The sequence below is a fragment of the Schistocerca nitens genome, chromosome 1 (genome assembly GCF_023898315.1).
Source record: "Schistocerca nitens isolate TAMUIC-IGC-003100 chromosome 1, iqSchNite1.1, whole genome shotgun sequence".
NCBI classification, from domain to species: Eukaryota; Metazoa; Arthropoda; class Insecta; order Orthoptera; family Acrididae; genus Schistocerca; species Schistocerca nitens.
The window spans coordinates 739,239,842-739,266,802 of record NC_064614.1 but is presented as its reverse complement, the minus strand read 5'-3'; the positions used below and the strand labels follow the sequence as shown (position 1 = coordinate 739,266,802).

At 41.9% G+C, this 26,961-nt stretch overlaps 1 protein-coding gene across 1 annotated transcript in view; it reads left to right on the top strand.

Moving 5' to 3' along the window:
- LOC126260269 (guanine nucleotide-binding protein-like 3 homolog) overlaps nt 1-26,961 on the top strand; it is a 91,564-nt gene that overhangs the window by 41,124 nt on the left and 23,479 nt on the right. The window contains exons 6-10 of the mRNA XM_049957599.1: nt 5,626-5,713; nt 14,861-15,044; nt 20,344-20,486; nt 21,708-21,954; nt 22,247-22,424. Of these exons, the coding sequence (XP_049813556.1) occupies nt 5,626-5,713; nt 14,861-15,044; nt 20,344-20,486; nt 21,708-21,954; nt 22,247-22,424 (840 nt within the window). The remainder of the gene's footprint in view (nt 1-5,625; nt 5,714-14,860; nt 15,045-20,343; nt 20,487-21,707; nt 21,955-22,246; nt 22,425-26,961) is intronic.

Here is a 26,961-nt window from a genome sequence, read left to right as displayed (position 1 = left end):
GCCAGTCTGAAATTATGGCTACTTTGTTTCCTACCTCAGGGAAACCTATATTAAGTAAATTTTAAAGTTTTACATTTGATGTTCTTTAAGATTCACTGTAATTATTATTAGCCAAATTAAAAAATATTTCAGTATGGTAATTGAAAACATCGAATGGAATGGATTGTAGATATGTGCACGCACGCACACTGCTTTTCACAACGTAAAAATTGTAACTCCATTATGTTGTGAAAAGCAGTGTCCGGCGAAATAGTTATATCGAGTGGCAAAAACACAATAGAAAACCACAAAACAGAGTGAGAAACATGGTGAACAGTGTGAAGGAGGTCAGAGCACATAGTTGTGCTTATATGGCAGTAATAAAAGTGGTAGTGTGACTTCCAGACCAAATGTGAGGAAATGCAGATCAGCAAATCATTCCACTGATGATGCCTTATAACAAGATAAGGTGAAATGCGTGTGGGATTAATAAATTAAGTAGCAGCAGGAAAAGGCACTTTTATTTACAAAACAAGTATTTGTATGCTTCCTGTGGAGGATGGCCCCACAAACAAACTTGGCATTTTGTAAAGTTAACAGGATGTCTTATCGCACCCACCACTAATGAAACTATGATTTTCCCAATTAATTGTTGGATGATTAAAGTCTCCACTGATGATTACAGTATGATTGGGGAACTTACATACAACTGAACTGAGGTTTTCTCTGAAGTTTTCAGTTGCATCAGGAGATGAGTCTGGTGGGCGATAGAAGGATCCAATAATAATTTTATGCTCACCCCTGATACTGAGTCTTACCCAAACAATCTCACATGCAGCTTCAATTTCTACCTCAGTGGATTCGAGTTTCTTGTCTACTGCCACAGGTACACTGCCTCCATTTCCCATTTGCCTATCCTTTCGATATACACTTAAATTTTCCCTAAAAATCTCACTGATATCAAATTCAGGTTTCAACCAGCTTTCTGTACCTAGTATTATGTGAGCTTCACTGCTTTTCATGAGTGCCTCAAGCTCTGACACTTTGTTGCAAGTCCTTCAGGTTTACCATTAGGATTTTAATACTCTTACCTGTGGGAAGCATTTCTTTCGATCTTACACTGATACTTTGTGGTTTCCTATAGCTATCATTGTCTGGATTGGATGGAGAGTCGCCTAATCTAATAAAAAACCTTGTGTGCACCCCACACACAGTCAACTACCTGAGTGTCAGCCTCTGATTGTTGTGCACACCTCACCTGTTTAGTGGAACCCTGCAGTTATCGCCCCATGGTGCAAGTTCAGGGAGTTGCGGCCTAGCTTGTCACAAAACCTTCGAAGTCTCTGGTTCAGTCCTTCCACTTGACTCAGAACCAAAGGGTCACGATCAGTTCTGGGGACAATGCTTCTAATTGTGAGCTTCGTTGAAACTCCATGTGCAAGGCTGGTCTTCATGACCTTCTCTGTGAGTCGCTAGAATGACGCAAGGTTGACCCTGGAGCCCAGATGGTAGGCATAATTTGTTCCAATGCATGCCACAGTCTGCAGTTGGTTGCACCCTGTGCCCTAATGGCTGCCAGACTAACCTCTCCAACACACTGAATGAGTCCCGTAAGGGATACTATCAATCGCCGTACATTTGAATTGCCAATGATTAGTAGAGCCCTACCCTTTTGTGTTTGCCTCCTCCTGACACCAGGCAAAGCAGGTTTCCCTAAAACAGTTTCAGTTTCAGTGAAAGACAGGATCTCAGACTTGTTGGTTAGGAGGATCAGTACAATGCCCTGAGTCCTCCCTCGTCCCATCCAACCTGTGCGGGACGCCTAGATCTACCATTGAAACATCACTTGCAATCAAGTGGACGGATGATGACTGATCCTGTACTTTCTGCAGAGGAGACAGGATCAGCAGGAGAGGTACCTCTGGTATAAGTATCATAGGTACACGTGGTACACGCCACTCTGGAGCTCTTCCAACACATTGATTTGATAAATCACTAATAATGTGGAGAAATACAGATGTCCTCACTTTTAAACTTTTGTGTTTTCAACTTTTCAAATAACAGATTGACAAAATATAACATCCATTGCCTCCCTTGAGCTAAAATTTCCAACTATACATGTCTGCTTTCTACTGCAAGCATGCCTTGACTCCATTACACATAACGTTTCCCACCAAGTGCAAACCAGGAGGAGGACAAAAATTCCATTTGAGGCAAAGAAGTTTGAATGTTTTACATCATTGTCAGAGACGTTGTTTCAGTTAAGACACATGTTTTTGAAAATTTAGTAGAAATATGTTATGCATGAAATAATGAATTTTAGTTAACATAGTTTTATATGAAAGTTTCTACTTACAAATGAAATAACGAATACCTGTTGGTATCTGAGGGTTCAAAATGCATATCAGACTTGATTATATTACACACACACACACACACACACATTGCCAAGCATTTTGCAAGTTTATTTTTGTTTTGGACAGATTGCACTTGTTTAAAATTATACAGGGTGGTCCATTGATAGTGACCGGGCCAAATATCTCACGAAATAAACATCAAACGAAAAAACTATAAAGAATGAAACTCGTCTAGCTTGAAGGGGGAAACTAGATGGCGCTATGGTTGGCCCACTAGATGGTGCTGCCATAGGTCAAATGGATATCAACTGCATTTTTTAAAATAAGAACCCTAATTTTTTATTACATATTCGTGTTGTACGTAAAGAAATATGAGTGTTTCAGTCGGACCACTTTTTTCGCTTTGTTATAGATGGCGCTGTAATAGTCACAAACTTATATAAGTATGTGGTATCACGCTAGTGTGGACAGTATTTGCTTCGTGATACATTACCCGTGTTAAAATGGTCCGTTTACCAATTGCAGAAAAGGTCGATATCGTGTTGATGTATGGCTATTGTGATCAAAATGCCCAACGGGAGTGTGCTATGTATGCTGCTCAGTATCCTGGATGACATCATCCAAGTGTCCAGACCGTTCGCCGGATAGTTACGTTATTTAAGGAAACAGGAACTGTTCAGCCACATGTGAAATGTCAGCCACGACCTGCAACAAATGATGATGCCCAAATAGTTGTTTTAGCTGTTGTCATGGCTAATCCGCTCATCAGAAACAGACAAATTGCATGAGAATCAGGAACCTCAAAAACGTCTGTGTTGAGAATGCTACATAAAACATCGATTGCACGCGTACCATATTTCTATGCTCCAGAAATTGCATGTTGATGACTTTGAACGTGGTGTACGTTTCTGCCACTGGGCACAAGAGAAATTATGGGACGATGCCAGATTTTTTGCACGCGTTCTATTTAGCGACGAAGCGTCATTCACCAACAGTGGTAATGTAAATTGGCATAATATGCACTATGCAGTAAATGAAGCAGGCAAAAAGGAATACAAACGTCTCAAAAATGAGATCGACAGGAAGTGCAAAATGGCTAAGCAGGGATGGCTAGAGGACAAATGTAGCATTTGTAGACTTAGAGAAAGCTTTTGACAACGTTAAATGGAATACTCTCTTTCAAATTCTGAAGGTGGCAGGGGTAAAATACAGGGAGCGAAAGGCTATTTACAATTTGTACAGAAACCAGATGGCAGTTATAAGAGTCGAGGGGCATGAAAGGGAAGCAGTGGTTGGGAAAGGAGTGAGACAGGGTTGTAGCCTCTCCCCGATGTTATTCAATCTGTATATTGAGCAAGCAGTAAAGGAAACAAAAGAAAAATTCAGAGTAGGTATTAAAATTCACGGAGAAGAAGAAGTAAAAACTTTGAGGTTTACCGATGACATTGTAATTCTGTCAGAGACAGCAAAGGACTTGGAAGAGCAGTTGAACGGAATGGACAGTGTCTTGAAAGGAGGATATAAGACGAACATCAACAAAAGCAAAACGAGGATAATGGAATGTAGTCAAATTAAATCGGGTGATGCTGAGGGGATTAGATTAGGAAATGAGACACTTAAAGTAGTAAAGGAGTTTTGCTATTTAGGGAGCAAAATAACTGATGATGGTCGAAGTAGAGAGGATATAAAATGTAGACTGGTAATGGCAAGGAAATCGTTTCTGAAGAAGAGAAATTTGTTAACATCGAGTATAGATTTAAGTGTCAGGAAGTCGTTTCTGAAAGTATTTGTATGGAGTGTAGCCATGTATGGAAGTGAAACATGGACGATAACCAGTTTGGACAAGAAGAGAATAGAAGCTTTCGAAATGTGGTGCTACAGAAGAATGCTGAAGATAAGTTGGGTAGATCACGTAACTAATGAGGAGGTATTGAATAGGATTGGGGAGAAGAGAAGTTTGTGGCACAACTTGACTAGAAGAAGGGATCGGTTGGTAGGACATGTTTTAAGGCATCAAGGGATCACAAATTTAGCATTGGAGGGCAGCGTGGAGGGTAAAAATCGTAGAGGGAGACCAAGAGATGAATACACTAAGCAGATTCAGAAGGATGTAGGTTGCAGTAGGTACTGGGAGATGAAGAAGCTTGCACAGGATAGAGTAGCATGGAGAGCTGCATCAAACCGGTCTCAGAATTGAAGACCACAACAACAACAACAACATGCACTATTGGGCAATGGAAAATCCATGATGATGGCTGCGACAAGTGGAACATCAGCGACCTTGGCGGGTTAATGTATGGTGCGGCATTATGGGAGGAAGGATAATTGGCTCCCAATTTTATTGATGGCAATCTAAATGGTGCACAGTATGCTGATTTCCTCCATAATGTTCTACCTATGTTACTACAAGATGTTTCGCTGCATGACAGAATGGCGATATACTTCCAACATAATGGATGTCCGGCACGTAGCTCACGTGCGGTTGAAGCAGTATTGAATAGCATATTTCATGACAGGTAGATTGGTTGTCGAAGCACCATACCATGGCCCGCATGTTCACCAGATATGACGTCCCTGGATTTCTTTCTGTGGGGAAAGTTGAAGGATATTTGCTATCGTGATACACTGACAACATGCGTCAGCGCATTGTCAGTGCATGTGCGAACATTACGGAAGGCAAACTACTCGCTGTTGAGAGGAATGTCGTTACACGTATTGCCAAATGGATTGAGGTTGACGGACATCATTTTGAGCATTTATTGCATTAATGTGGTATTTACAGTTAATCACCTTGTAACAGCATGCGTTCTCAGAAATAATAAGTTCACAAAGGTACATGTATCGCATTGGAGCAACCGAAATAAAATGTTCAAACGTACCTACGTTCTGTATTTTAATTTAAAAAACCTACCTGTTACCAACTGTTCATCTAAAATTGTGAGCCATATGTTTGCGACTATTACAGCGCCATCTATCACAAAGCGAAAAAAGTGGTCCAACTAAAACATTCACATTTCTTTACGTACTACACGAATATGTAATAAAAAATGGGGGTTCCTATTTTTAAACAATGCAGTTGATATCCGTTTGACCTATGGCAGTGCCATCCAGCGGACCAACCATAGCGCCATCTGGTTTCCCCGTTCAAGCTAGACAAGTTTCGTTCTTCATAGTTTTTTCGTTTGACGCTTATTTCGTGAGATACTTGGCCCAGTCACGATCAATGGACCATCCTTTATATCAGCAAATATGAAGATTTCAATGAAACTTAATTACATTTTTTTTTCAGGGTTGCCAAATGTTGGTAAAAGCAGTATCATTAATAGCTTGAAGAGGGCCAGAGCTTGCAGTGTTGGTGCTACTCCTGGTGTTACCAAGTGCGTATGGTTTTTTGTTTTGTTTTTGCTTAGTACACTGATATATGTGCTGTCAGGAATAAATAACAGCAGTAGCTAAATATCAGACTAAAAGAAAACATGTAACATTAATTGAAATTCCTGGATGGAACAAAACATGTAATAAGGGAAAGGCATCCACTCGCCTATAGTGGACTGAAGAGTGGAGCACAAAAACACTTAACAGGAAACAGTATTCACACTAGCTTTCAAGTTCTTGCTCTTTTTTCTAGTAAAAGTATATGTGTTAATACAAACAAGCACACAGACATCCAAAAATACATTTGTGTGTGATTACATATAGTAATAATATAAGTATGATCATACTGGGGGTATCAAATGAATTTCTGACTGGGTTGAGGATTTCATTGTAGAGGAAGGATACAGTGTGTTACTGTGAGTGGAGAGTCATTGTCAGAATGTAGAAGTAACTTTGAGTGACCCAGGAAAGTGTCTTGGGACCATTCTGTTAATGTTGTATATTAATGACCCAGCAGAGAAAATTATTAGTAACCTCAGATTTCTTACAGATAATGCATGTATTTATAATGAATCAGTGTCTGAAAAAAGTCAAATCTTGATAATGTTTCGAACTATCACAAAGCTTGGCAACTACCTTTAAATGTTCAGAATGTAAAATTGTGCATTTTGCAAAACGGAAACATAGTATACAATGACTACAGTGCCACTGAGTCAAATTTTGAATCAGTCAACTCATACAAATACCTGCGTGTAACAGTTTGTGAGGATATTGTCATGTCCTAATCAGAATCAAGTCCAAATCTGAAACCACGATTGTGCAGTCTAAGATCATTTGTCTGTGGATGAGGCTGCAACGTGAAAGTATTTCTGATACTAGTCATGATAGGAAAACTTTTCCACAATCAGAGATCAACTCGCCAAGTGCTCTATACTTCAAAATTATGTCTTCCACAAGGACCGTTGCAATTTCTGGAGCATCAGTTTTCGGCGCAGGTTTGGTGGCAGCATAGCAGGTGAGGTTTCTGGTGCAGACCATTATCCATCAAGTCCTGTTTGTTGACTTCGGGAACCTCTCAAGAAGGTTGATATCAGTTTAGTCGAATAGTGTTGTTGCAGACAGAATTAGTACCATGTGCCCTGGAGGAAATTGTGGCACATTATTTCATCACTTTATTTCCTTACAGTGGCTCACATAGTGTCTAACTGATCGTATAATTCTTTTTAGAGTCTTCATGAATTCAAGGTGACCAGACGGAGCAGAACTGAAAAACTTCTGGATAGCTGGCTGTAGATGTGCTAAGATGATGATGCACCCATTTCCACTGCATTGAATTGTAGTTCCTCTTATACAGCGTTTCATTTATTTATTGAAATTCTTCTTTGATTGATCCCTCATTCTTCAAGACTACTATAGTTTTCAGGAATGTTGAATCCTCCATCTGTTCGTTAGCATTGTCATTTACTGCAACAATGACAGATATCATCCATGCTGCTGTGTTCTGCCACAAGATTCCTTGAAAGGCAGTTGATGTCCTCAAGTTTGCATCTGATTTTGTACATTATTGTGATGTCATATTCCTGAAGCTTCAGTGCCCATTTCATCAGTCAACCAGACAGGTGCCTCAGGTCAGTCAACCAGGATAGTGTGTGGTGATTCGTCACAATGGTAAACAGTTTGCCAAGTAAATACGGCGGGAACTTGTTGATAGCTTGAACAATTGCGAGGCCCTCATCCTCAGTTGTAGAGCAGTTTTTCTCAGACTTGTAGAGTACTATGGCAGTATCAGCTATCAACTTTTCGGCACTTTCCTGAATTTGTGCTGCAACTGCATCTGTCCCATAACTGTTAACATCATCCCATAACTGTTGACATCAGTGTGAATTTCTGTCTCAGCATTTTCATCATACAATGCTAGGACCAGAAAAGATGTTAGTGCCTTCTTAGAGACAAGGGCAGATCTTTTTTTGCGCCTCGTTCCAGGAGAATTTTCGATCTGCCTGCAGTAGTTATTGTAAGGAGCATGCCTTGCTACAGAAGTCCTTTATAACTCACCAGTAGGATGAGCACATTTCAAGAAAACTTCTTACATCATGAATGTGCTGTGGAGTCAGAAAATCTGTGACTGTTTTTGTCGGGATGGATTCCATACCTTTCATTAGGTGCAAGATTTTTGTTTCTTGGACAGTGAAGAGACATTGATTCAGGTAGAATCTTGCAGTCTGAACACAGTTCAACACAGTTCTCAGTCAGCCTAGGTGTTTGTCAAATATCTTTGAAAAAACGACAATCTCATACAGACAGCAAACACACATCATTCCTGTATGATGTCAAAGCAGATTGTCCACCATATGCTCGTAGGTGGTTGGAGTGGATTTATGCTCGTAGGTGGTTGGAGTGTTATGTAATCCAAGCATCAAGCTGTCTACTGTGTTACCAATGTGCAACAATGGGTAAACATATTTATTTGTTTGTTTATTTATTTATGTATTTTGTGATTGTGTTCAGTTGTTTGATTCTTGATGCAGAAATGCCATGTTTCATCCTTCTTTTTTGCAAGAATCACATGTGAGGACCTAGAGCCCACTGAATGATGTCATCTTGCAGCACCTTCTCCACTTCATCCTGGATTATCTGTAGTTCATCCAGCACCATCCTGTGTAATAGTTGGCCAGTTGTTGAATGATTCCCAGTGTTGGGACAGTGTTTGATCATGACCCTTATGGTCTGTCTTTCTCCACTGCAGATTTGAAAACATCCAGAAACTGAAGCAGAACATCTGACACTCACTGACATGGATCCTTTGTCAGTCCACGTCCTACTTGCAGTTTGATAGTAGCTGCCTCCCTTGCCTTGTCTTTAGTGGTACTGGGGCATGATTTTTCATCAGTGGCATTAAGCTGCCCTTCTTGGACTGGATTGGTTGTTCCCCTGTGCATATATGTTTAGGGATGAGTTGTGGTTGCCTGTGACATTTTGGGACCCATATTTCCCTTGGCCACCTACAATGCTTATGATTGTCATTGGCATGTACGAAAACTTCACAGTTTGACGATTTGAACTTGTCTTGTTCATGACAGCAGGATAACAATGTCATCAATGGCAAACAGCCAACCAGGACAGTCTTTGCTATGTGTGCTTGTTGAAATAGTTTTGTCTATCTGGAACTCTGATCTTCCACAGTCCATGACTGTTTGTAATGCCTACAAGAAATCCCATCTGAAAATGACACTATGACTATATTATGATAAAATTCAAATGGCTATGTTCTGCTATTGATAGTTATTCTTGCAGTACATGTTCATGGATGTATTTCCCGTTAGTGACTTTCAGTTCAGTTGCTTTCTTATCAAAAAACATAGATCTCCTTTGCTGGCAAAGATAAGCATTCAGCATTACACAGAAGGGAGCACTTAGTTGACTAGTGCCCCGAGAAGTTGGCCATCAATAATGACATCAACGAATTTCCAGACATCTTGGTGATAGTCATCTGTGAAGGATTTTCGCCTGTGACAATCTCACTTCCATGGATAATAACCTCACTTAATTCCCCTGAATTCAGCAGCTCAGTGATTGGGTGGTACTTCTGTATGCTAATGCTCAACAGTTATGGCATGTTGGAGAATGATCTCATTGAGGGTATGGTGATGAGCTTCACCCCACAACTGACAGTATTCATCTGCAGTTGACGGGCCTGAATAGAATTGTTGTTCTGGTTGACATCTGGTGGCTTAGTGGATGTTAAAAACTTATCTTCTTTCTCTGCAATAATGTACAGCTTGTCAAGGGCTTGCACAGTGGAAACATACAAGCTTGTTATCCTCTGCCCTCCAAATGTCTGTTCTTCTGCAGGGTGAAACAGTTGGTGGAGGAGTTGGTTGTACCTATGTTGGTCGGGTGCTGGGTTGTCGTTTGACGGCTGCTGCGTAAGTCCGAGTTGGCAGAGTCCATTTTTCCTGGAATTTCAGCTGGTGGTGGAGATAGGTGCTAAAGATTGATACACCTGCTCTTCAACATTTTCTATCACCCCCAACATATAGGGTTGACATTTATAGCTGCTACCTCTTGCTTACTCGGTTGTAGTTGCTATAAAATGCTGTATCTCTTCTCTCACCACCTCATGTATGAGAGAGAGGCAGTGTCATTGTGGGCTTCCCCTACAGCCATAGAGGGACAACATTTGGGAGCCAGTCATGTGTCTTCTGTCTGATTTTTCTGTGTCATTTTCTGGATGCACTGGCATCGGTTGATGAATTCCTGTGTTATGACCTCCTGAACCAGAAGAGTTTATTACATGCCTTGTGTGACTCTGTTCATTTTGTCAGCTTCTGTCATATGTTGATTCACCCAGCTACTGAGCTTCTCTTTGTTGTTCTTGAACTACTACTTGACTGGCCATAAAAGTAAAAGTACATATCTGCAAAACACATTCTGGCATCCAGCCTGTTATATTTAACAACTCGGTCAAATCCTTTCAGCCATTTTGTCATGTCCTGACCAGAGTCTCCGGGAAACACTGACAGATGAGCAGCTGACTTACTGTTGATTTGGAATCCATTGCTTGCCTGAATACATGGACCACTGCTTGTATTCCAGTTCCGGTCTGTGTAGGTGACGGCTTTTATGTTGCCTGATTGGAGCCACGGAGGTACAGGTGTCTTTGAGTACCCAATGTCTCCACCAAAGAATGTCCTGTTGTAACCAGAATCATGTTCACACTGGAAAACAAGGTGGTCAGTGAAGTACATTGCTTAGCACTGAAAACACTATGATGACGAACTCCAGTACTCATTCAGAACAGAACCAAACTCCTGGATGGAGAGTGCTTCTATTTACACAAACATCGAATATTCCAGAGTGTTCAAACATGAAATTTCGAGAAGCTTCCACAATGAATAAATACAAATAACTGCTGGTGGTTGGGTTTGACTGGCTAACCACAACAGGGCAGACAGCAATGGTGATAGCAATGCCGCACTGCATACAACACAGCTTGTGGCATTGTAGAATACAATGATTAAATGGGCTCAATCATAGGTAAAGCAGGTGAGTGACTTCAGTATGTGGTTAGGGTATTGGGTAAACACAGTCGCTGCAAAGGAAAATGTTTACAAAATGTGTGCAACACATTCTTGAACATTGCTGAAATGTGTGAGACTTAGAGAATCCAGTGGATATATTGAACATACACGGAGGAGGACGGTGTAGATATTCACATGTTTGTTTGACTCGCAGCAGAGTGTGATGGAAATTCTGAAAGTCTTGAATGAAATACATGCCATCTATCCCATGAATGCAAATGCCTATTTACAAAGTTTGAAGACCCTGTATTACGTGAAGATCTAGGTGTTTACTACAGCTACCTATATATCATTTCTGTGGAGATTGCAAATACAAGATTAAACTTACTACTGTGTGTGCGGAGGCATTTAAACATTCATTCTTTTTACACTTTAGGCACAAATTAAAAGGGAGACACTGAATAAGGTACAGTGGATAGTACTCTCTACTATGTGCTTCAGTGGTCTGAAAAATACACTGAGATGACAAAAGTCATGGTATAGCGATATGCACATATACGGAAAGCAGTAGTACCGCGTACACAAGGTATAAATGGGCAGTGAATTGCTGAAACTGTCATTTGCACTCAGGTGATTCATACGAAAAGGTTTCCGATGTGGTTATGGCCGCACAACAGGAATTCAGGCTTTGAACATGAGTGGTAGTTAGAGCTAGACACGTGGGACATTCCATTTTGGAAATTTTCTTTAGGGAATTGAATATTCCAAGATCGACAGTGTCAAGAGTATACCTAGAATACCAAATTTCAGGCATTACCTCTCACCATGGACAACACAGTGGCTGATAACCTTCTCTTAATGGCTGAAAGCAATGCCATTTGCTTAGAAATGTCAGTGCTAACAGGCAAGCAACACTGCATGAATAACCACAAAAATCAATGTGGATGTACAATGAACGTATTCGTTGGGACAGTGCTGTGAAATTTTGTGTTAATGGTTATGGCAACTGATGACTGACATGAGTGCCTTTGCTAGCAGCATGACATCACCTGCAGCACCCCTCCTGGGCTTGTGACCATGTTGGTTGGACCCTAGATGACTGGAAAACTGTGACCTAATCAGATGAGTCCTGATTTCAGTTGGCAAGAGCTGATGGTAGGATTCAAGTGTGGTGCAGACCCCATGAAGCCATGGACCCAAGTTGTCAGTAAGGCAATGTGCAAGCTGGTGATGGCTCCATAATGGTATGGACATTGTCTAAATGGCATGGACAGGGTCCTTTGGTCCAATTGAACGGATCATTGGCTGGAAATGATTATGTTCAGTTACTTGGAGACCATTTGCAGCCATTCATGCACTTCGTTTCCAAACAGTGATGAAATTTATATGGAAGGCAGTGCGCCATGTCACTGGGCCACATTGTTCGCAATTGGTTTGAATAGTATTCTGGACATTTCGAGCAAATGATATGGCTATCCAGGTCATCAAACACGAAACCCATTGAATAAATGAGAGCTCAGTACGTGCAGAAAATCCTGCACTAGCAACCCTTCCATAATCGTGGACAGCTATTGATGCAGCATAGCTCAATATTTTTGCAGGGGACTTCCAATGACTTGTCGGGTCCACGCCATGTCCAGTTGCTGCGCTGTGTGGGGCATAAGAAGGACGGACATGATATTAGGAGGTATCCCATGAATTTTGTCACCTCAGTATATGGTTGTAGATATTTAAGTGAACGATATTGTGTTTTGCATTAAGATCAAGTCGACAAACTTTAATTTAAATCAGAATGAGAATGAATGTTAACAACAGGTGAGACATAAGAGTTGTTATCTTTTGCCTAAATAGGAACTAAGATGGACTGGCAGAAAGAACTTTGCATTTCAGATTTTTGACAGCTTCTTCACCAAGACAAGGAGGAAGGTTCAGAATATAAAAAAGAAAGGGTGACATGTAAATATGCAAAGAGAATGGAGTGTCATTCCAATTCCTGAATTGAGAGAAACAGTGTGAAGGATCTGCTCACTGCTTAAGACTGCTGCCTTGCTTTATATCTCTGCCGTGACCAGAATTTGTAATGACTTTTCCTTCCCTCAAGCATGTTTGCATATATTGTGCACATTTTACAGTTTTTTTCTGGTCCTCATCAAGTTCCTGTTTTTCCAGTTGGTTAATACATTTACCGTATTTACTCGAATATGAGCCGCACTCGAATCTAAGCCGCACCTGAAAAATGAGACTCGAAATCAAGGAAAAAAAATTTCCCGAATCTAAGCCGCACCTGAAATTTGAGACTCGAAATTCAAGGGGAGAGAAGAGGTTTAGGCCGCACCTCCAAATCGAAACAAAGTTGGTCCATTGTAATATGAGACACAATTTAGGTCGAATGAATGACGATACAGCTACAGTAGTTTGGTTCGAGTCGTAAGCTTAGCAGTTAAGCTTTACCAGGTAGCCATTGCTATGCGTCAGGTGCTCCGTCCGTATTTATACGGGTACTCTTCCTTTTTCACATGCTTCGTCTGGTTTGAATCTATTGCTTATTTTGCTTCGATCTGATAAGTGCCGTTTTCTTTGTTATAGGTGTTTACGTCACTCTAAGCTGAAAATGCATTACTGTACTGTGTCATGCATTGTTTGTAGCATTCTGATAGTGCGTGTTTACGGACTATCGCCGCTCGCGGCATGGCTTGCTTTTGTGCATGCTACTGCCGCTAACAATAAAAAAAATAAAAAAAAAAAAAGAGAGAGGAATCGTCTCATTAGCGAAACAATGGCAAGAGACTGCTATTTGTTGTTACTTACACTGCTGTTTCTTTGATAATGATCAACAAGAACCAAATAATAGACTGCGTATGATAGGACATGTTCTGAACGAGAGTTTAGCGAAAATTTTTCTCCATTTGAAAATCTTTGCGGCCGCTTCTTTAGTACATCAAATTCTGCACAGAAATTAGAGTCATCTTAGATTTGAAAATCTAGTCAGTTGTCGTGCTTCATTTCTGACTGTATCACTTAATACGAATATAAACATGACACGATACATATACTCTTCCGCGTTTGCTGTTGTCTCACTCTAGTTTCGTAGTTTATTAGGCAGGCAAGATTTAAATGAGATAGCAGCAAACACAAAAGAAAACATGGCAAAATGTTTATATTCGTATTATTCTTATGGTGAAGAGAATACTGCATGTGATTCACAATTCTTAAAAGTTCCTATTAGCAACCATCTCTTGTGACAGATACGAAAAATTTCAGAACGTAGAGTTGGCCATATTGACAAACATCCCAAACAGTCTTGCCAGTCGGATTTTCGTAGTACATTGAAATTCTGCTACATTCGAAGATGAATAATATGGAGTTTTTATTTACTTCGTTGGATAATGTATGAAAATGCAGTGGTTGAAACTCGGGGCGGAGAAAAAAAGCTCGTCTTCCACCTTTTTTTTAAAACAAAAATTTATTTACTGACGCAGAGGTTTTGGCGTCAGTATTTATCTTTGTGCCTACAAACCATGCCTGTGTAGCGCTACATATATTCGACAGCAGAAGTTCGTTGTGGCGGCACCTACCAACATTTTTCAGAACTCCCGCTTGCTTTGTACTCGATTCTAAGCCGCAGGCGGTTTTTTGGATTACAAAAACCGGAAAAAAAGTGCGGCTTAGATTCGAGTAAATACGGTAGTTTCTTTTTCCTCTATTAAAGTTATTGCTTGCATTTTTCTAAAATTGCTTTGGGCAAAAATTTGTGTTTCAGTTCATTAAGCATTTTCGTGGCTTGTTTCGACATGTGTGTTTGTTGTGCAGTGATTTTACTGCAGATTTTAAGCTGTTTTCTGTGTATTTGATTTATTATTATTTAAGTGACCAACAATGCACTTCGTGTTACGGTTCCCATTGCTCCAGTGAGAATAGATATCTTTATTGGTTTGTAAAGAAAAAAAGAAATAGTGTTCATGGTTCTTATGGGAAACTAGACTGAGAAATAATTGTGTGTACCTTGGAAAGAATTGCCTTTACTTTTATATTTATTCCTCCATTTTGACAGCAATAAATATCTATTGGTCTCCTGTGGTTTTCTGCATAGCAGTACTTCATTTTAATAAATATATTTTTCTTCTGTAGGGCCATGCAAGAAGTTCAGTTGGATTCTAAAATTAAACTATTAGATAGTCCTGGAATTGTGTTTGCTTCATCTGATGGACGTGGTGATGCATCTGTTGCATTGAAGAATGCTGTTAGAGTAGAAAGCCTAATGGATCCAATGACACCAGCTTCAGCAATTCTCCAAAGAGCAAACAGGGAACAGGTAAGAGAGCCTACAGGTTGGTATGAAAGTCACTTCTTTATATCATCTGTCTTGGCCTGCTGATAAACATTCATAAGGAAAGTCATGTACCACTTAATGATTTAAACTACCTAACCTTAGCATATTAAGTATTCGACATTTTTTTTAATGAGGAAATGATTTCTCCTCGCCCCCCCTCTATCTATAAGGTGGCACTGCTGTGGCAGTATTTGCTATTGCAGGGTACATCTGTTAATAGGTGCTGTCTCTGGCCGCTGAGACGGGACTACGAGCAACTGTGTCCAATGGGAGAAGCAATCTGTGAATGGTGGGGGGAGTAAGGAGGGGCAGGGGCGGAAAGGGGTAGCAGGGTAGTGGTGGGGGAGGTTGTAGTGCTGCTTGTGGAAGCATTCAGGGATGCGGGGAAAGGGTAGGCCTGCTAAGTGCAGTTGGGGCATTTGAGGGGGGTGGGGCAAGTAGAAAAGGAGAGAGATGTAGAGGGGGGAAAAGGCTAGTGTGTACATTGGTGGAATGGAAGGATGTGTAGTGCTGGAGTGGGAGCATGGAAGGGGATAAATGGGTGAAGGACAGGGACAGGGGCAAGGGGGCTATGGGAATAGAGGAGACATTGCAGGTAGATTTCCCACCTGCGCAGCTAGGAAAAGGAAGAAAGTGTCCAGAAGGCCAGGCTGTGAAGCAGTCATTGAAGTGAAGCATGTCGGTGGAGGAAATGGCTGATATTAATATATTTATATATAAAAGACACTAACCATTTCCTCTACTGACTGTCCACAATTCCAGTTCCTTTACCACATGGCACGCCTGCTTGTCACTATTGGTGCCACTTCCCTCTGCACTAACATCCACAGTGCCCATGGCTTTGCCACTATTAAACAATATCTTTCCCACCAGCTGACTGACTCCAAACCTATGATTTCCTTCCTGGTCACCATGAACAACTGAATCCTCACCCCCAATTTATTGACCTTTGAAGGTATCACCTGCAAGCAAATCCATGACACGGCAATAGGCAACTGCATAGCACCATCCTCTGCCAACCTGTTCATGGCCATCTAGAGGATTCCTTCCTAACACTCAGAATGCCAAACCCCCTACCTGGTTCAGAGACATCGATGGCATCTTTGTGATCTGGACTGAGGGTGAGGATACCCTATCCACATTTATCCAGAATCTCAGCACCTTTCTTCACCTGGTCCTCTTCAATCCTACAAGATGCCTTTCTTGATTTAAACCTCCACCTTGAAGATGGCTATGTCATACCTCCATCCATATAAAACCTACCAACCACCAGCAATACCTCCACTTTGACAACTGCCAACTATTCCATACCAAGAAGTCCCTTCCATACAGCCTAGCCACACAGGGCTGTTGCATCTGTAGTGGCAAGCAGTCCCTCTCCAAACATACCAAGGGTCTTACTGAGGCCATCACAGGCTGAAATTACCTTCCCAATGTTGTACAGAAACAGATTTCCCATGCCTTTCTCTAGTGATCTACCGCCATCCACAATCCAACAGCACAGGAGCACTCCCCTCATAACTCAGTACCACCCAGAACTGGAGCAATTGAATCACATTCTCCACCAAGGTTTCAACTACTTCTCATTGTGCCCTGAAATGAGGAGTACCCTACACACTATCCTTTCCACCCTTCCCACAGTGGTATATTATCAGCCACCAAACCTATGCAGTAGCCTTGTCCATCCCTACTCCAACGTTGCTACCAACACCTTGCTTCATGGCTTATATCCCTGGAACAGATGTAAATGCTAGACCTGTGGCATATATTTTCCCACCACCACCACCTACTCCAGTTGGATCACAGGCATCACCTATGCCGTCAAAGGCAAGACTATCCTAAAAAGCAGTCATGTGATCTACAAACTAAGCTGCAACCACTGCACTGCTTTCTACTTGGGCTTGACAGTCTACAAGGTTTCTGCCCACATGGATGGCCACTGACAAACCATGTCAAAGAGACAGCTCGGCCACCCATTTGCTGAACAAGCTGTCCAACACAGTCTGCTTCATCCACGAGTGCTTCACAGCTTGCATCATCTGGATCCTACCTACGAACACCATCTTTTCTGAATTGTGCAGGTGAGAACTCGCCCTGCAACATAACCTAATTTCCCCTAACTCCCCTGGTCTCAACCTTCACTAGTCCGTGTCCTTTGCCCATATATCCCCTTCTCAGCCTCCTGTCCAGCACTACACAGCCTTCTATTCCACCAATACACCCACTAGTCTTTTTCCCCCTCCCCTACTTCTCTCCTCTCCCCCTCCTCTCCCCCCCCCCCCTCCCTGCCCCCTTGCCCCATCTCCCAACCTCCTGACCTCACTTAGTAGCACTACCCTGTCCCCACCATGTCCCCACATATTCCTAGATGCAGCATTACACTCTCCTCCTTCCCTACCCTGCTGCCCCTCCACACCCCAGCCTCCTCCTCATCCCCAACTATCCACAGATTGCGACTCCAATCGGGCGCAGTTGCTTGCACTCCGGCCTCTGTGACCAAAGACAGTTTCTAGTTTGTGTGTGTGTGTGTGTGTGTGTGTGTGTGTGTGTGTGTGCGCGCGCGCGCGCGCGCGCGCGCGCGCGCATGCTCGTGTGCGGGCAGGGGGGGGGTCGCTTAGAATTGTTGCAAAGGTCTTTCAAGAACAGAATATTTTGATCTTACAAGACACAAAGTTCTCTTCCCACACCTGCATCATAATATCATCCTAATCATTGGTGCCAGTAGGGTGCTAACAGCTAGCAGAAATAGTCGCTGACTGTTTATTTATGTGATTTTAGTATGTGTGACAAAATTAGTGATCCCACCAAGTGTGAGATTCATTGTGTAGTAAGATTTCTGAATACAGGCAAATGGTTTGCCCTACTGGAATTTACAGGTAGATAATCAATCCCTTTCTAGGCTTCAGAATAGACTTTTAAATTCTGGTACGAAATGATTGAAGCGATTTCATAAATTCACTGTAGCTCCATTCATAGACATATGGTCACGACACACGACAGATACGTAGAAAAACTCATAAAGTTTTGTTCGGCTGAAGCCGCACTCCAGGTTTCTGCCGCTAGAGCGCTCGAGAGCGCAGTGAGACAAAATGGCGACAGAAGCCGAGAAAGCGTATGTCGTGCTTGAAATGCACTCACATCAGTCAGTCATAACAGTGCAACGACACTTCAGGACGAAGTTCAACAAAGATCCACCAACTGCTAACTCCATTCGGCGATGGTATGCGCAGTTTAAAGCTTCTGGATGCCTCTGTAAGGGGAAATCAACGGGTCGGCCTGCAGTGAGCGAAGAAAAGGTTGAACGCGTGCGGGCAAGTTTCACGCGTAGCCCACGGAAGTCGATGAATAAAGCAAGCAGGGAGCTAAACGTACCACAGCCGACGGTTTGGAAAATCTTACGGAAAAGACTAAAGCAGAAGCCTTACCGTTTACAATTGCTACAAGCCCTGACACCCAATGACAAAGTCAAACGCTTTGAATTTTCGGCGCAGTTGCAACAGCTCATGGAAGAGGATGCGTTCAGTGCGAAACTTGTTTTCAGTGATGAAGCAGCATTTTTTCTGGTGAAATGAACAGACACAATGTGCGAATCTGGGCGGTAGAGAATCCTCACGCATTCGTGCAGCAAATTCGCAATTCACCAAAAGTTAACGTGATTTGTGCAATCTCACGGTTTAAAGTTTATGGCCCCTTTTTCTTCTGCGAAAAAAACGTTACAGGACACGTGTATCTGGACATGCTGGAAAATTGGCTCATGCCACAACTGGAGACCGACAGCGCCGACTTCATCATTCAACAGGATGGTGCTCCACCGCACTTCCATCATGATGTTCGGCATTTCTTAAACAGGAGATTGGAAAACCGATGGATCGGTCGTGGTGGAGATCATGATCAGCAATTCATGTCATGGCCTTCAGCTCTCCCGACTTAACCCCATGCGATTTCTTTCTGTGGGGTTATGTGAAAGATTCAGTGTTTAAACCTCCTCTACCAAGAAACGTGCCAGAACTGCGAGCTCGCATCAACGATGCTTTCGAACTCATTGATGGGGACATGCTGCGCCGAGTGTGGGAGGAACTTGATTATCGGCTTGATGTCTGCCGAATCACTAAAGGGGCACATATTGAACATTTGTGAATGCCTAAAAAAACTTTTTGAGTTTTTGTATGTGTGTGCAAAGCATTGTGAAAATATCTCAAATAATAAAGTTATTGTAGAGCTGTGAAATCGCTTCAATCATTTGTAATAACCCTGTATTGTCATTGAGCATCAGGCATACTGGCTGAAAATCACTCAAATATTTAAACAAAAAATAAAAGAATACCTCATTAGCCACTCCTTCTGCAGTACATCTGAATACTTGGACTCACAATTGTAGATTCTGCCAAACTGTAATATTGGCAGTAGATGGATTGTGATATGACAGAAGCACTCATTTTACGAAAAACACTTTATAACTGAAATCTAGATCTTCTACAATAAACACAAGTTCTGACTGCTGTACCGTCTCTCATCATTTGAAATAAATGTGGTTGCTGAGCACTTCCAGGTTCCAGATAAAGTCAAATAAAAAATTTGTTACTGGTGATGAGACGTGGGTTTACCATGAAAGTCCAGAAGCTAAGCGCCAGTCAATGGACTGGCATCATTCACAACCCCCAACAAAACAAAAAAAGCCAAATAAATTCTGAGCCCCAAAAAGATTGTGGTCACAGTGTTTTGAGATTGAGAGGGTGTTCTGTGTATCAGCTTTATGCCTAGAGGAGAGACCATAAATGCAGCAGCCAATAAGCTTTATCAACTATGCTACAACATTCAAAACAAATGGCATGGATTTTTCCAGAAGCATTGCACTTCTCCATGATAACAGACACCTGTATTCTGCTGTATTCAACAACTTGACAACAACTGAGTAAGCAGAAGGGGTAGGAAAGCTTGTGGAGTGCATCACAAATGTCTTGAGTTTGAAGATGTCAAAATATATTGTGAAATAAGGGTTCTTTCATTATCGTGAATAAAAATGTCCAGAAAACAAATGTCTTTACTTTTATTTTTAGGAAGACCCCCCCACCCCACCCCACCCCCACCCCAAATCACATTTTCTTGTTTTTGTCAGAAGCCCAAATTTTCCGGGTTTCAGTCAGTTGCTTATTATAATAAGTGTTGTTTATTGTCATGATTACAATGATTTTTCAGAAAAAAAGCCTCCCTAAATAACAACTTACGCTAAGTGTCATGCTTCCTTGTGTTACTTTTAACAATACTTTTTACTTACAATCAGATGATGGAGCTGTACAACATTCCAGAATACTCTACACCACAAGAATTTTTTTCACTTCTGGCCAAGCGAATGGGCAGGTTCAAGAAAGGAGGTGTACCAGACCCAGAAGTTGCTGCAAGGATATTGATTGATGATTGGAACAGGTAATGAAAGTCCTACTTTGATGTCGTTTTCAGGATTATTATTATTATTATTATTAAATAAATGTGGAATGTTAGCTTTGATATAACTAGTTCTTTTTATTGAAGAACTAAGAACTGGTAAATTCAGTGTTTTTTGGAATGACCAAAATATTAAAAAACAATGTGATCATGTTAAGGACAAATAGTTATTGTTTTGGCGCACAGAAATGAAAAACCATGTGTAGCGAATATTAGCAGAAGGAAAAGTTAGGAGTAATAGGATACGATGGAAGGTTATTCATGCAGTTGCTTATACAAGAGCTGTGTTTGTCCTTTACTTTACATTCTTCCTGTCTTTTCATCAGATAATGTCTTGTTCCTCTTTTTCATTTGTTGTCTCATTTTTGTTCTCTGCAGGCAGTACAGTCTGTTGGTACACACACAGTTTTGTAGAAGATATTCCTTATAATGCTCTTCGAGCTCCCCTCTTAAACTTTAATTGTTCTGTGTCATAGAGATACACAGCTGTGTTCACCGAGTAATTCTCTCTCTCTCTCTCTCTCTCTCTCTCTCCCCCCCCCCCTCTCCCTCTCCCCTCCTCCTTCCCTCCCTCCCTCCCTCCCTCCCTCACCCCTCACCCCTCACCTCTACCTCCCTCTCCAAGATATTCTGCTGCAGTTGCACATGTCCTGTTGTTAGATAGATTAGATCAAAACCACATTAATATTTACATGCTTTAACCATACACATGTATATGGAACATTAAACATTCAGGTAATAAATTTAATCCAAATTGATCATTGTGAAATAAGAAATCAGGTCCAAATTAATTCATTTTTTGCTTATTTTTCATTGCATCTATTTGTGTGACAACTGTTTCTTGACAAACAGTTCAATGCTCGTCGTACCAGTCAGCGAACCACAAGCTTTAATAGTAAGCAAGATTGATTTTGACACTTGGTGTAAGAATAATAATGCCCAAATAATTGTTATAAATTGTACGAATCTCAGCCATTTTCAGAGCGGAAGGTAGTTGTAACCACTTGTGCAAATGAATTCTTTGAAGCTTATCATGTGTTTAATCTTTTATTGCTTTAATGTGGCTGCAACCAGAAACCATTTGTTTTAAGTGTGACAATATATTCTTTTTGTATTAGTGAAGTTATGAAATGAGAAGAAGTTTCAACATATATTTTTTAGTTAAAACCTTCAGTTCATGTATCTTTTTGTTTGTGATTTTAGAGGTAAAATTAAGTACTACACAGTTCCACCAGAGGACATCACAGATGCACACATAAGCTCTGCAATTGTGCAGGAAGCAGTTGCTGAATTTGACATAGCTTCTTTTGAAGCTATGGAAACGGAAGTACTGGGCGCATTGGAGTCCTCTAGAAAACAGTCTGTAGCAGAAATTAGAATGGAATCCAGTGGACCTGTTGACGCAAATTCTGTCTTTGAGAAGATGGAAGTTGAGAATAAGAGTGAACTTGTATGTATTGCATGGTGTTCACTTTCAGTATTATAGCAGTACTTATGTCGGTTACCTCTGATAAAATTTAGAAGTCTACCATTGTCTGCTTCAGCAGAAAATATTTGCCTTCTTTAGTTTTAAGAAAAGATCTCTTTACATCAAAATAATTTTTTTTATTTTCAAAATGCCTAGCTTACTAATGGTACAGAGGCTGATGAAATATTAGGAAATAACTGTTGTGGGAGTTTACATTAAAATTTGTGCAGTTATTTTTGCATCAATTAATGTTTGACTCCATATTTTATTTCAGCTTCCAGACAATGTATCCATTGCATCTAATAAGAAAAAACTACGTTGGAGGAAAGGAAAGGCAAAGGAAACAACAAAAAAGAAAGAAGTTTCTTTTGCAAATGCTGATGGGAATGAGAAACTGAATAACTTTAAGAAACTGCAATTTAAAAAACTGAAAAAAGAAAGAGCTCGGAATGGTAATTATATTTGTTTATTGCTTCACAGTGCACCTTTCTGGTTTTTCTATGTCTTACCTCTCATTCAAAATATTCTCATTGATTTAAATAAAAAGAAAGTGAAAGCGTAGTATGGTTTCAAAAACAATTTTCATAGTATTACAGATAATCCAGCAGTGATGCTAGCTATTGGGACATGACATGTGTTCCCTCCTTAATCAAACAAAGTATGCCATTGCTTATAGTATTAACAAGTATATTTGGATTGAGTTTTTGTAACAAGGCCTCAATGAAGAATAGTGGATAGAAAACAGGTATTCTTGTGAAGAAAGGTAACAAAGTTGGGGATGGAATATAGCAATAAGATCATTGAAGAAGAAGAAGAAGAAGAAGAAGAAGAAGGGGAGAGAGGAGAAAAGAAATGTTAAAAGGGTGACCAAAACAGAGTAAATAAGTTGGACTGAGTATGAGGAACAAAATTAAAGAAAATGTGCTTTGTAAATAAATTGCCACAACTTACTTTCAGCCAGGGAAGCATATTAAACAACAATATGTTATAAGAACCAAATTTGTTTTGGAACTCAAATTTTGTTTGGTTGCATTATGTGAAAAATCTAAGGCAGTGATACTAGAAGAAATACCACAGTCTCTGCTATCTTGTGTAATGCTGTGATATCTCTAGTTTTGTGTCAGCACAGACTCTGCATGAGGGGTACTGCACTTTGGCAAGTATTATAAATAATTTTCTGTCGACAGAAATGTTAAAATGATGTGATGGCTAGACTGCCACATGGTTTTCTCGGACAAAAGTAATTCAGGCTTCTTTGTATTTGTCTCTCATCTCTTTTGTGAGTAAGTGCAAGACCACCACAGGGCCCCAAAACCTTGTAGTGCTACTTTTCTTTCCGTGCTGCAAGTCTATCATTCTGTTCCTTTTTTCCTCTCTACCTTTCCATTGGATGGTTTTCTTTTTGCCAACTGTGCTTGGATCTGGTTTGTGTTTTGAACAACAGTTTTCTTACCTTCCGATCTTGTACACCTTTTCATTATTAATTATATGGTCCCATTGTTGGGTCTGACTTTATTCTCCTTTTCTGAACTTTACAGAAGTGCGGTCACACAGGGAAGGTTACCCAGCACAACGTTTATTCCATCTTTGTGCCTTTTTCTCTTTGCACCCTTCTTTCTAGTAACAGTACTACACCCAAAACACAGCAAGGTAGCCATTCTGTTGTGGGTGTGGGGAATATCATCAAGTACCTGCACCGTGGTAGCCTTCTGATCATGCAGGGATCACATTGTTTGAGTCTGAGCTGGAAACTCCCCACGCAAGCTAAGGAGTATATGCCTGACAGGGCTGGGGCAAGAGGCTCTGGGCAACAGTTTACTGAACAGGAACTGTTGCAGTGGCTGGATGGTGCACCTGGGGAGATACCCCGTTCGGAGTGGGTGGTATCATGGTGTGTACATGAAGTGAATTAAACTTTCTGTTCCTGGTGGCTGCATGGCCCCAGCAGTCCTTCTGAAGCTCCTCTGTCCCAGAATCGGGGTTAGACAAGCCTTCACAGGAGTCTAAATCATCTTAAGGACAATAAGTAGTCCTCCAAAAAGAGGGGAATTCTGATGGCCCCTTTGCTGTCAGACCCTGGATCTGCGTCTCTGTCTGAGAAATTCCTGGTGGCCCCAATGGTCCCCCCACCACCCCGCCCCCCCCCCCCAAACATACACCCATCCTGATTCGGAACAAACATGTATTGACGGTGTATCTTCACAACCACTGGTAGCAGGCAGCACTGAGGCATGAACTGCCTCTTTGGTCCCTTCACGCCGCCACAGGATACTTGTAGCGTGATCGTCCAGTGGAACTATAGCAGCTTTTTCTGCCACTTGGCTGAGCTACAACATTATTTGTGCAATTCCTCTGTTTCTTGTGTTGCCCTGCAGGAAACTTGTTTCCCAGCGATGCAGTTCCTACCCTCTGTGGCTATCGGGGCTGATTTAAGAACCGCACTGATGATGAAAGAGCATCAGGTGGTGTTTGCACGTACGTTCTGGAATCGGTTTGGATTCTGTGGCTGTTTGTGTGAAGACATCTCTGGAATTTACCATATGTAATGTGTATCTGCCTCCAGATGATGAAGTGTCCCAGAACGCATTTTCTGCACTATTATCTCAGCTCCTCCCACCCTTCCTAACATTGGGTGCCTTCAGTGCCCACAATGCTTTATAGGATAGAACTATTTTGGCTGTGATAAAGCTGTCAAAAAGTTGCTCACAAAGCTCAATCTTTGGCTCTTGAATACTGGTGTTCCCACACACTTCAGTGTGGCATATGGGTCTTATTCAGTCATTTAGCTCTATTTGCAACGTAATTCTTCTCCTGTCCATTCATTGGAGAGTCCATGATGACTTGTGCGACAGTGATCATTTTCTGATCGTTTTGAGTCTCCCTCGACATCACTCGTCTGAGTGTCCACCCACATGGGCTCTCTCCAGAACTGTTTTAGATGTTTTTACCACTGCTGTCACCTTTCACACCCCCACCTCATGGCCTGAGGGGGCTCACCGCTCTTTGGCAGGTTTGTGCTTGGATACCATGGGGCCCCAGCCTTTGCAGTATCTATTCCCTTTCGTGCTGCATGTCTATCTACTTGCTATTATTTTTCCCCTCCCTTGGAGAACATGTCTGAGATGTTTTTGGAAATGTGTTCTGCATATTCAGTAGCTGCTATCACAGCAGTCTCTCCACTGTTTTTCATTCCTTTTTTTTTTCTTTGTTTGTTCTCTTCTCCTATCCTTCCTCCACTTTGGCATTTGAGGTTCCTCTTTTTCTTCTTCCTTCCTGTGTGCTCCTGAAGGCCAGCCCACATATCTGACATGTAGCAGGTGACTGAGTAACCCATAGTTCCCAGTCCCGGGTTCACAGGTAGGTTTCGCACGTACTGTCTGGTACAGGCCAAGCCCAGGGAGGGATGATTGCCTGAGCTGCTACCTTCCCAAATTGCCAATTGGTCCCACTTTCAGGTGTTCTGGAGGTATGACCTGAGATGTGAACAGTCACCTAAGGCGGGTGCACTCCTCTCTGAGGGGGGGCCCCAGTTGGAAGGAGTGCGTCATTGGAGACACTGGCAGTCACGGGGGATTTCCTCACAATGAGTCAATCATCTTCTTCACAGTCAACATCTACCAAACATAAACGGAATGAGGCTAACTATTCAAAGACCCTCCCAGCTGCACCATGGTTCCTCTTGGTTTTGTGTACTGAAGACCCTTAGTCCTTTGCTACGATAAATCTGTTTATTATTCAGAATGTGTTGATGCAGTTGATGACCCTGTGAAATCCTGCTCTCGTTTATGAAATGGCACTTTGCTTTTCTAGACTACTTCTTATTCTCAAGCACAGCAGCTGCTTGCAGCTTCGCTCCTCCACAGCTATCCTGTTCACGTCGAGGCCCATCGAATGCTGAATTCTTGCCGTGGTGTTATTTACACTAGGCTGCTCAATGGTCTGATCAAGGCAGAAATCCAACGTACCTCTCTGCTCAGGGTGCCATGCAGTCCATCAGGTGATGAAAAAGGTAGATAAATCCTGAGTGCCCATACACATTCTTTTTCTCACTTTTGATAGAGTGGTGCTTCCGTCAGAGATTAAAGCATGCTATGAAGTTAGCACAGTCTGACGGTACATTCTGAACCCGATGCAGTGCTACCAGTGTCGCCGTTAAAACCACATTCGGATGTCCTGCCAACGCCTGGCCAAATGTATAACCTGTGATAGGGATGCTCATGAGGGTGCTTGTCCACCTCTTCCTCCACGCTGTATCAACTGGAATGGCGACCATGCCCCCTCCTCCCGAGATTGTCCCGTGTATCTCGATGAGTAGGCTGTCCAGGAGACCTGGGTGAAGGGGAAAGTGCCTTATCCAGTCAATCACAAGTTTTTGACTAGTGGGAAACTGTGTGTTCTACCATCTGGGATGTACAGTACTGTTCTCGCTACATCTCGCTCCACAAAGGATATGGCCACGCAGGCTTGTGACCTCAAATTCAGCACCGCTGTTGTGAAATCACCCAGTGTCATGGTGGCAACCCCGTCTCCTCTTTCAGCTGTGCAACAAGCCTCCAAACTTTCGCTTCTTGGAGTAAAATCACCTGCAACACAACCAGCAGGCTGGAAAGGACAGAAGGAATACTCTTGTGAAGACTTAATATGTCCCTCCAGCCAAAAGACATCTGTGTATTCCTCTGCCTATCGGAAAGGCGCCAAGAAGTCAAACAAAGGGAAAAGGGCCTCTACATCGCCAACTCGGAGATCCTCTTTGATGGTGCTGCCGCATGATACCCTCACCTGGCTGACCTCCAATTTGCCGGTGCACACCACTAATCATTTTTCTGCCCTGCACTCCACAGACTGACAGAAGGAGAATGCCGAAGCCTCTGTAGACCTCACAAAGCAGGATCCTCCACCCTCTGTGGCCTGTAGCTGTGAGTCTTCGAAGGCTGGCACTTGGCAGCTGCTGAGGTGACACCCCTTCATTTTTCCCTCCTCCCCTTTCCT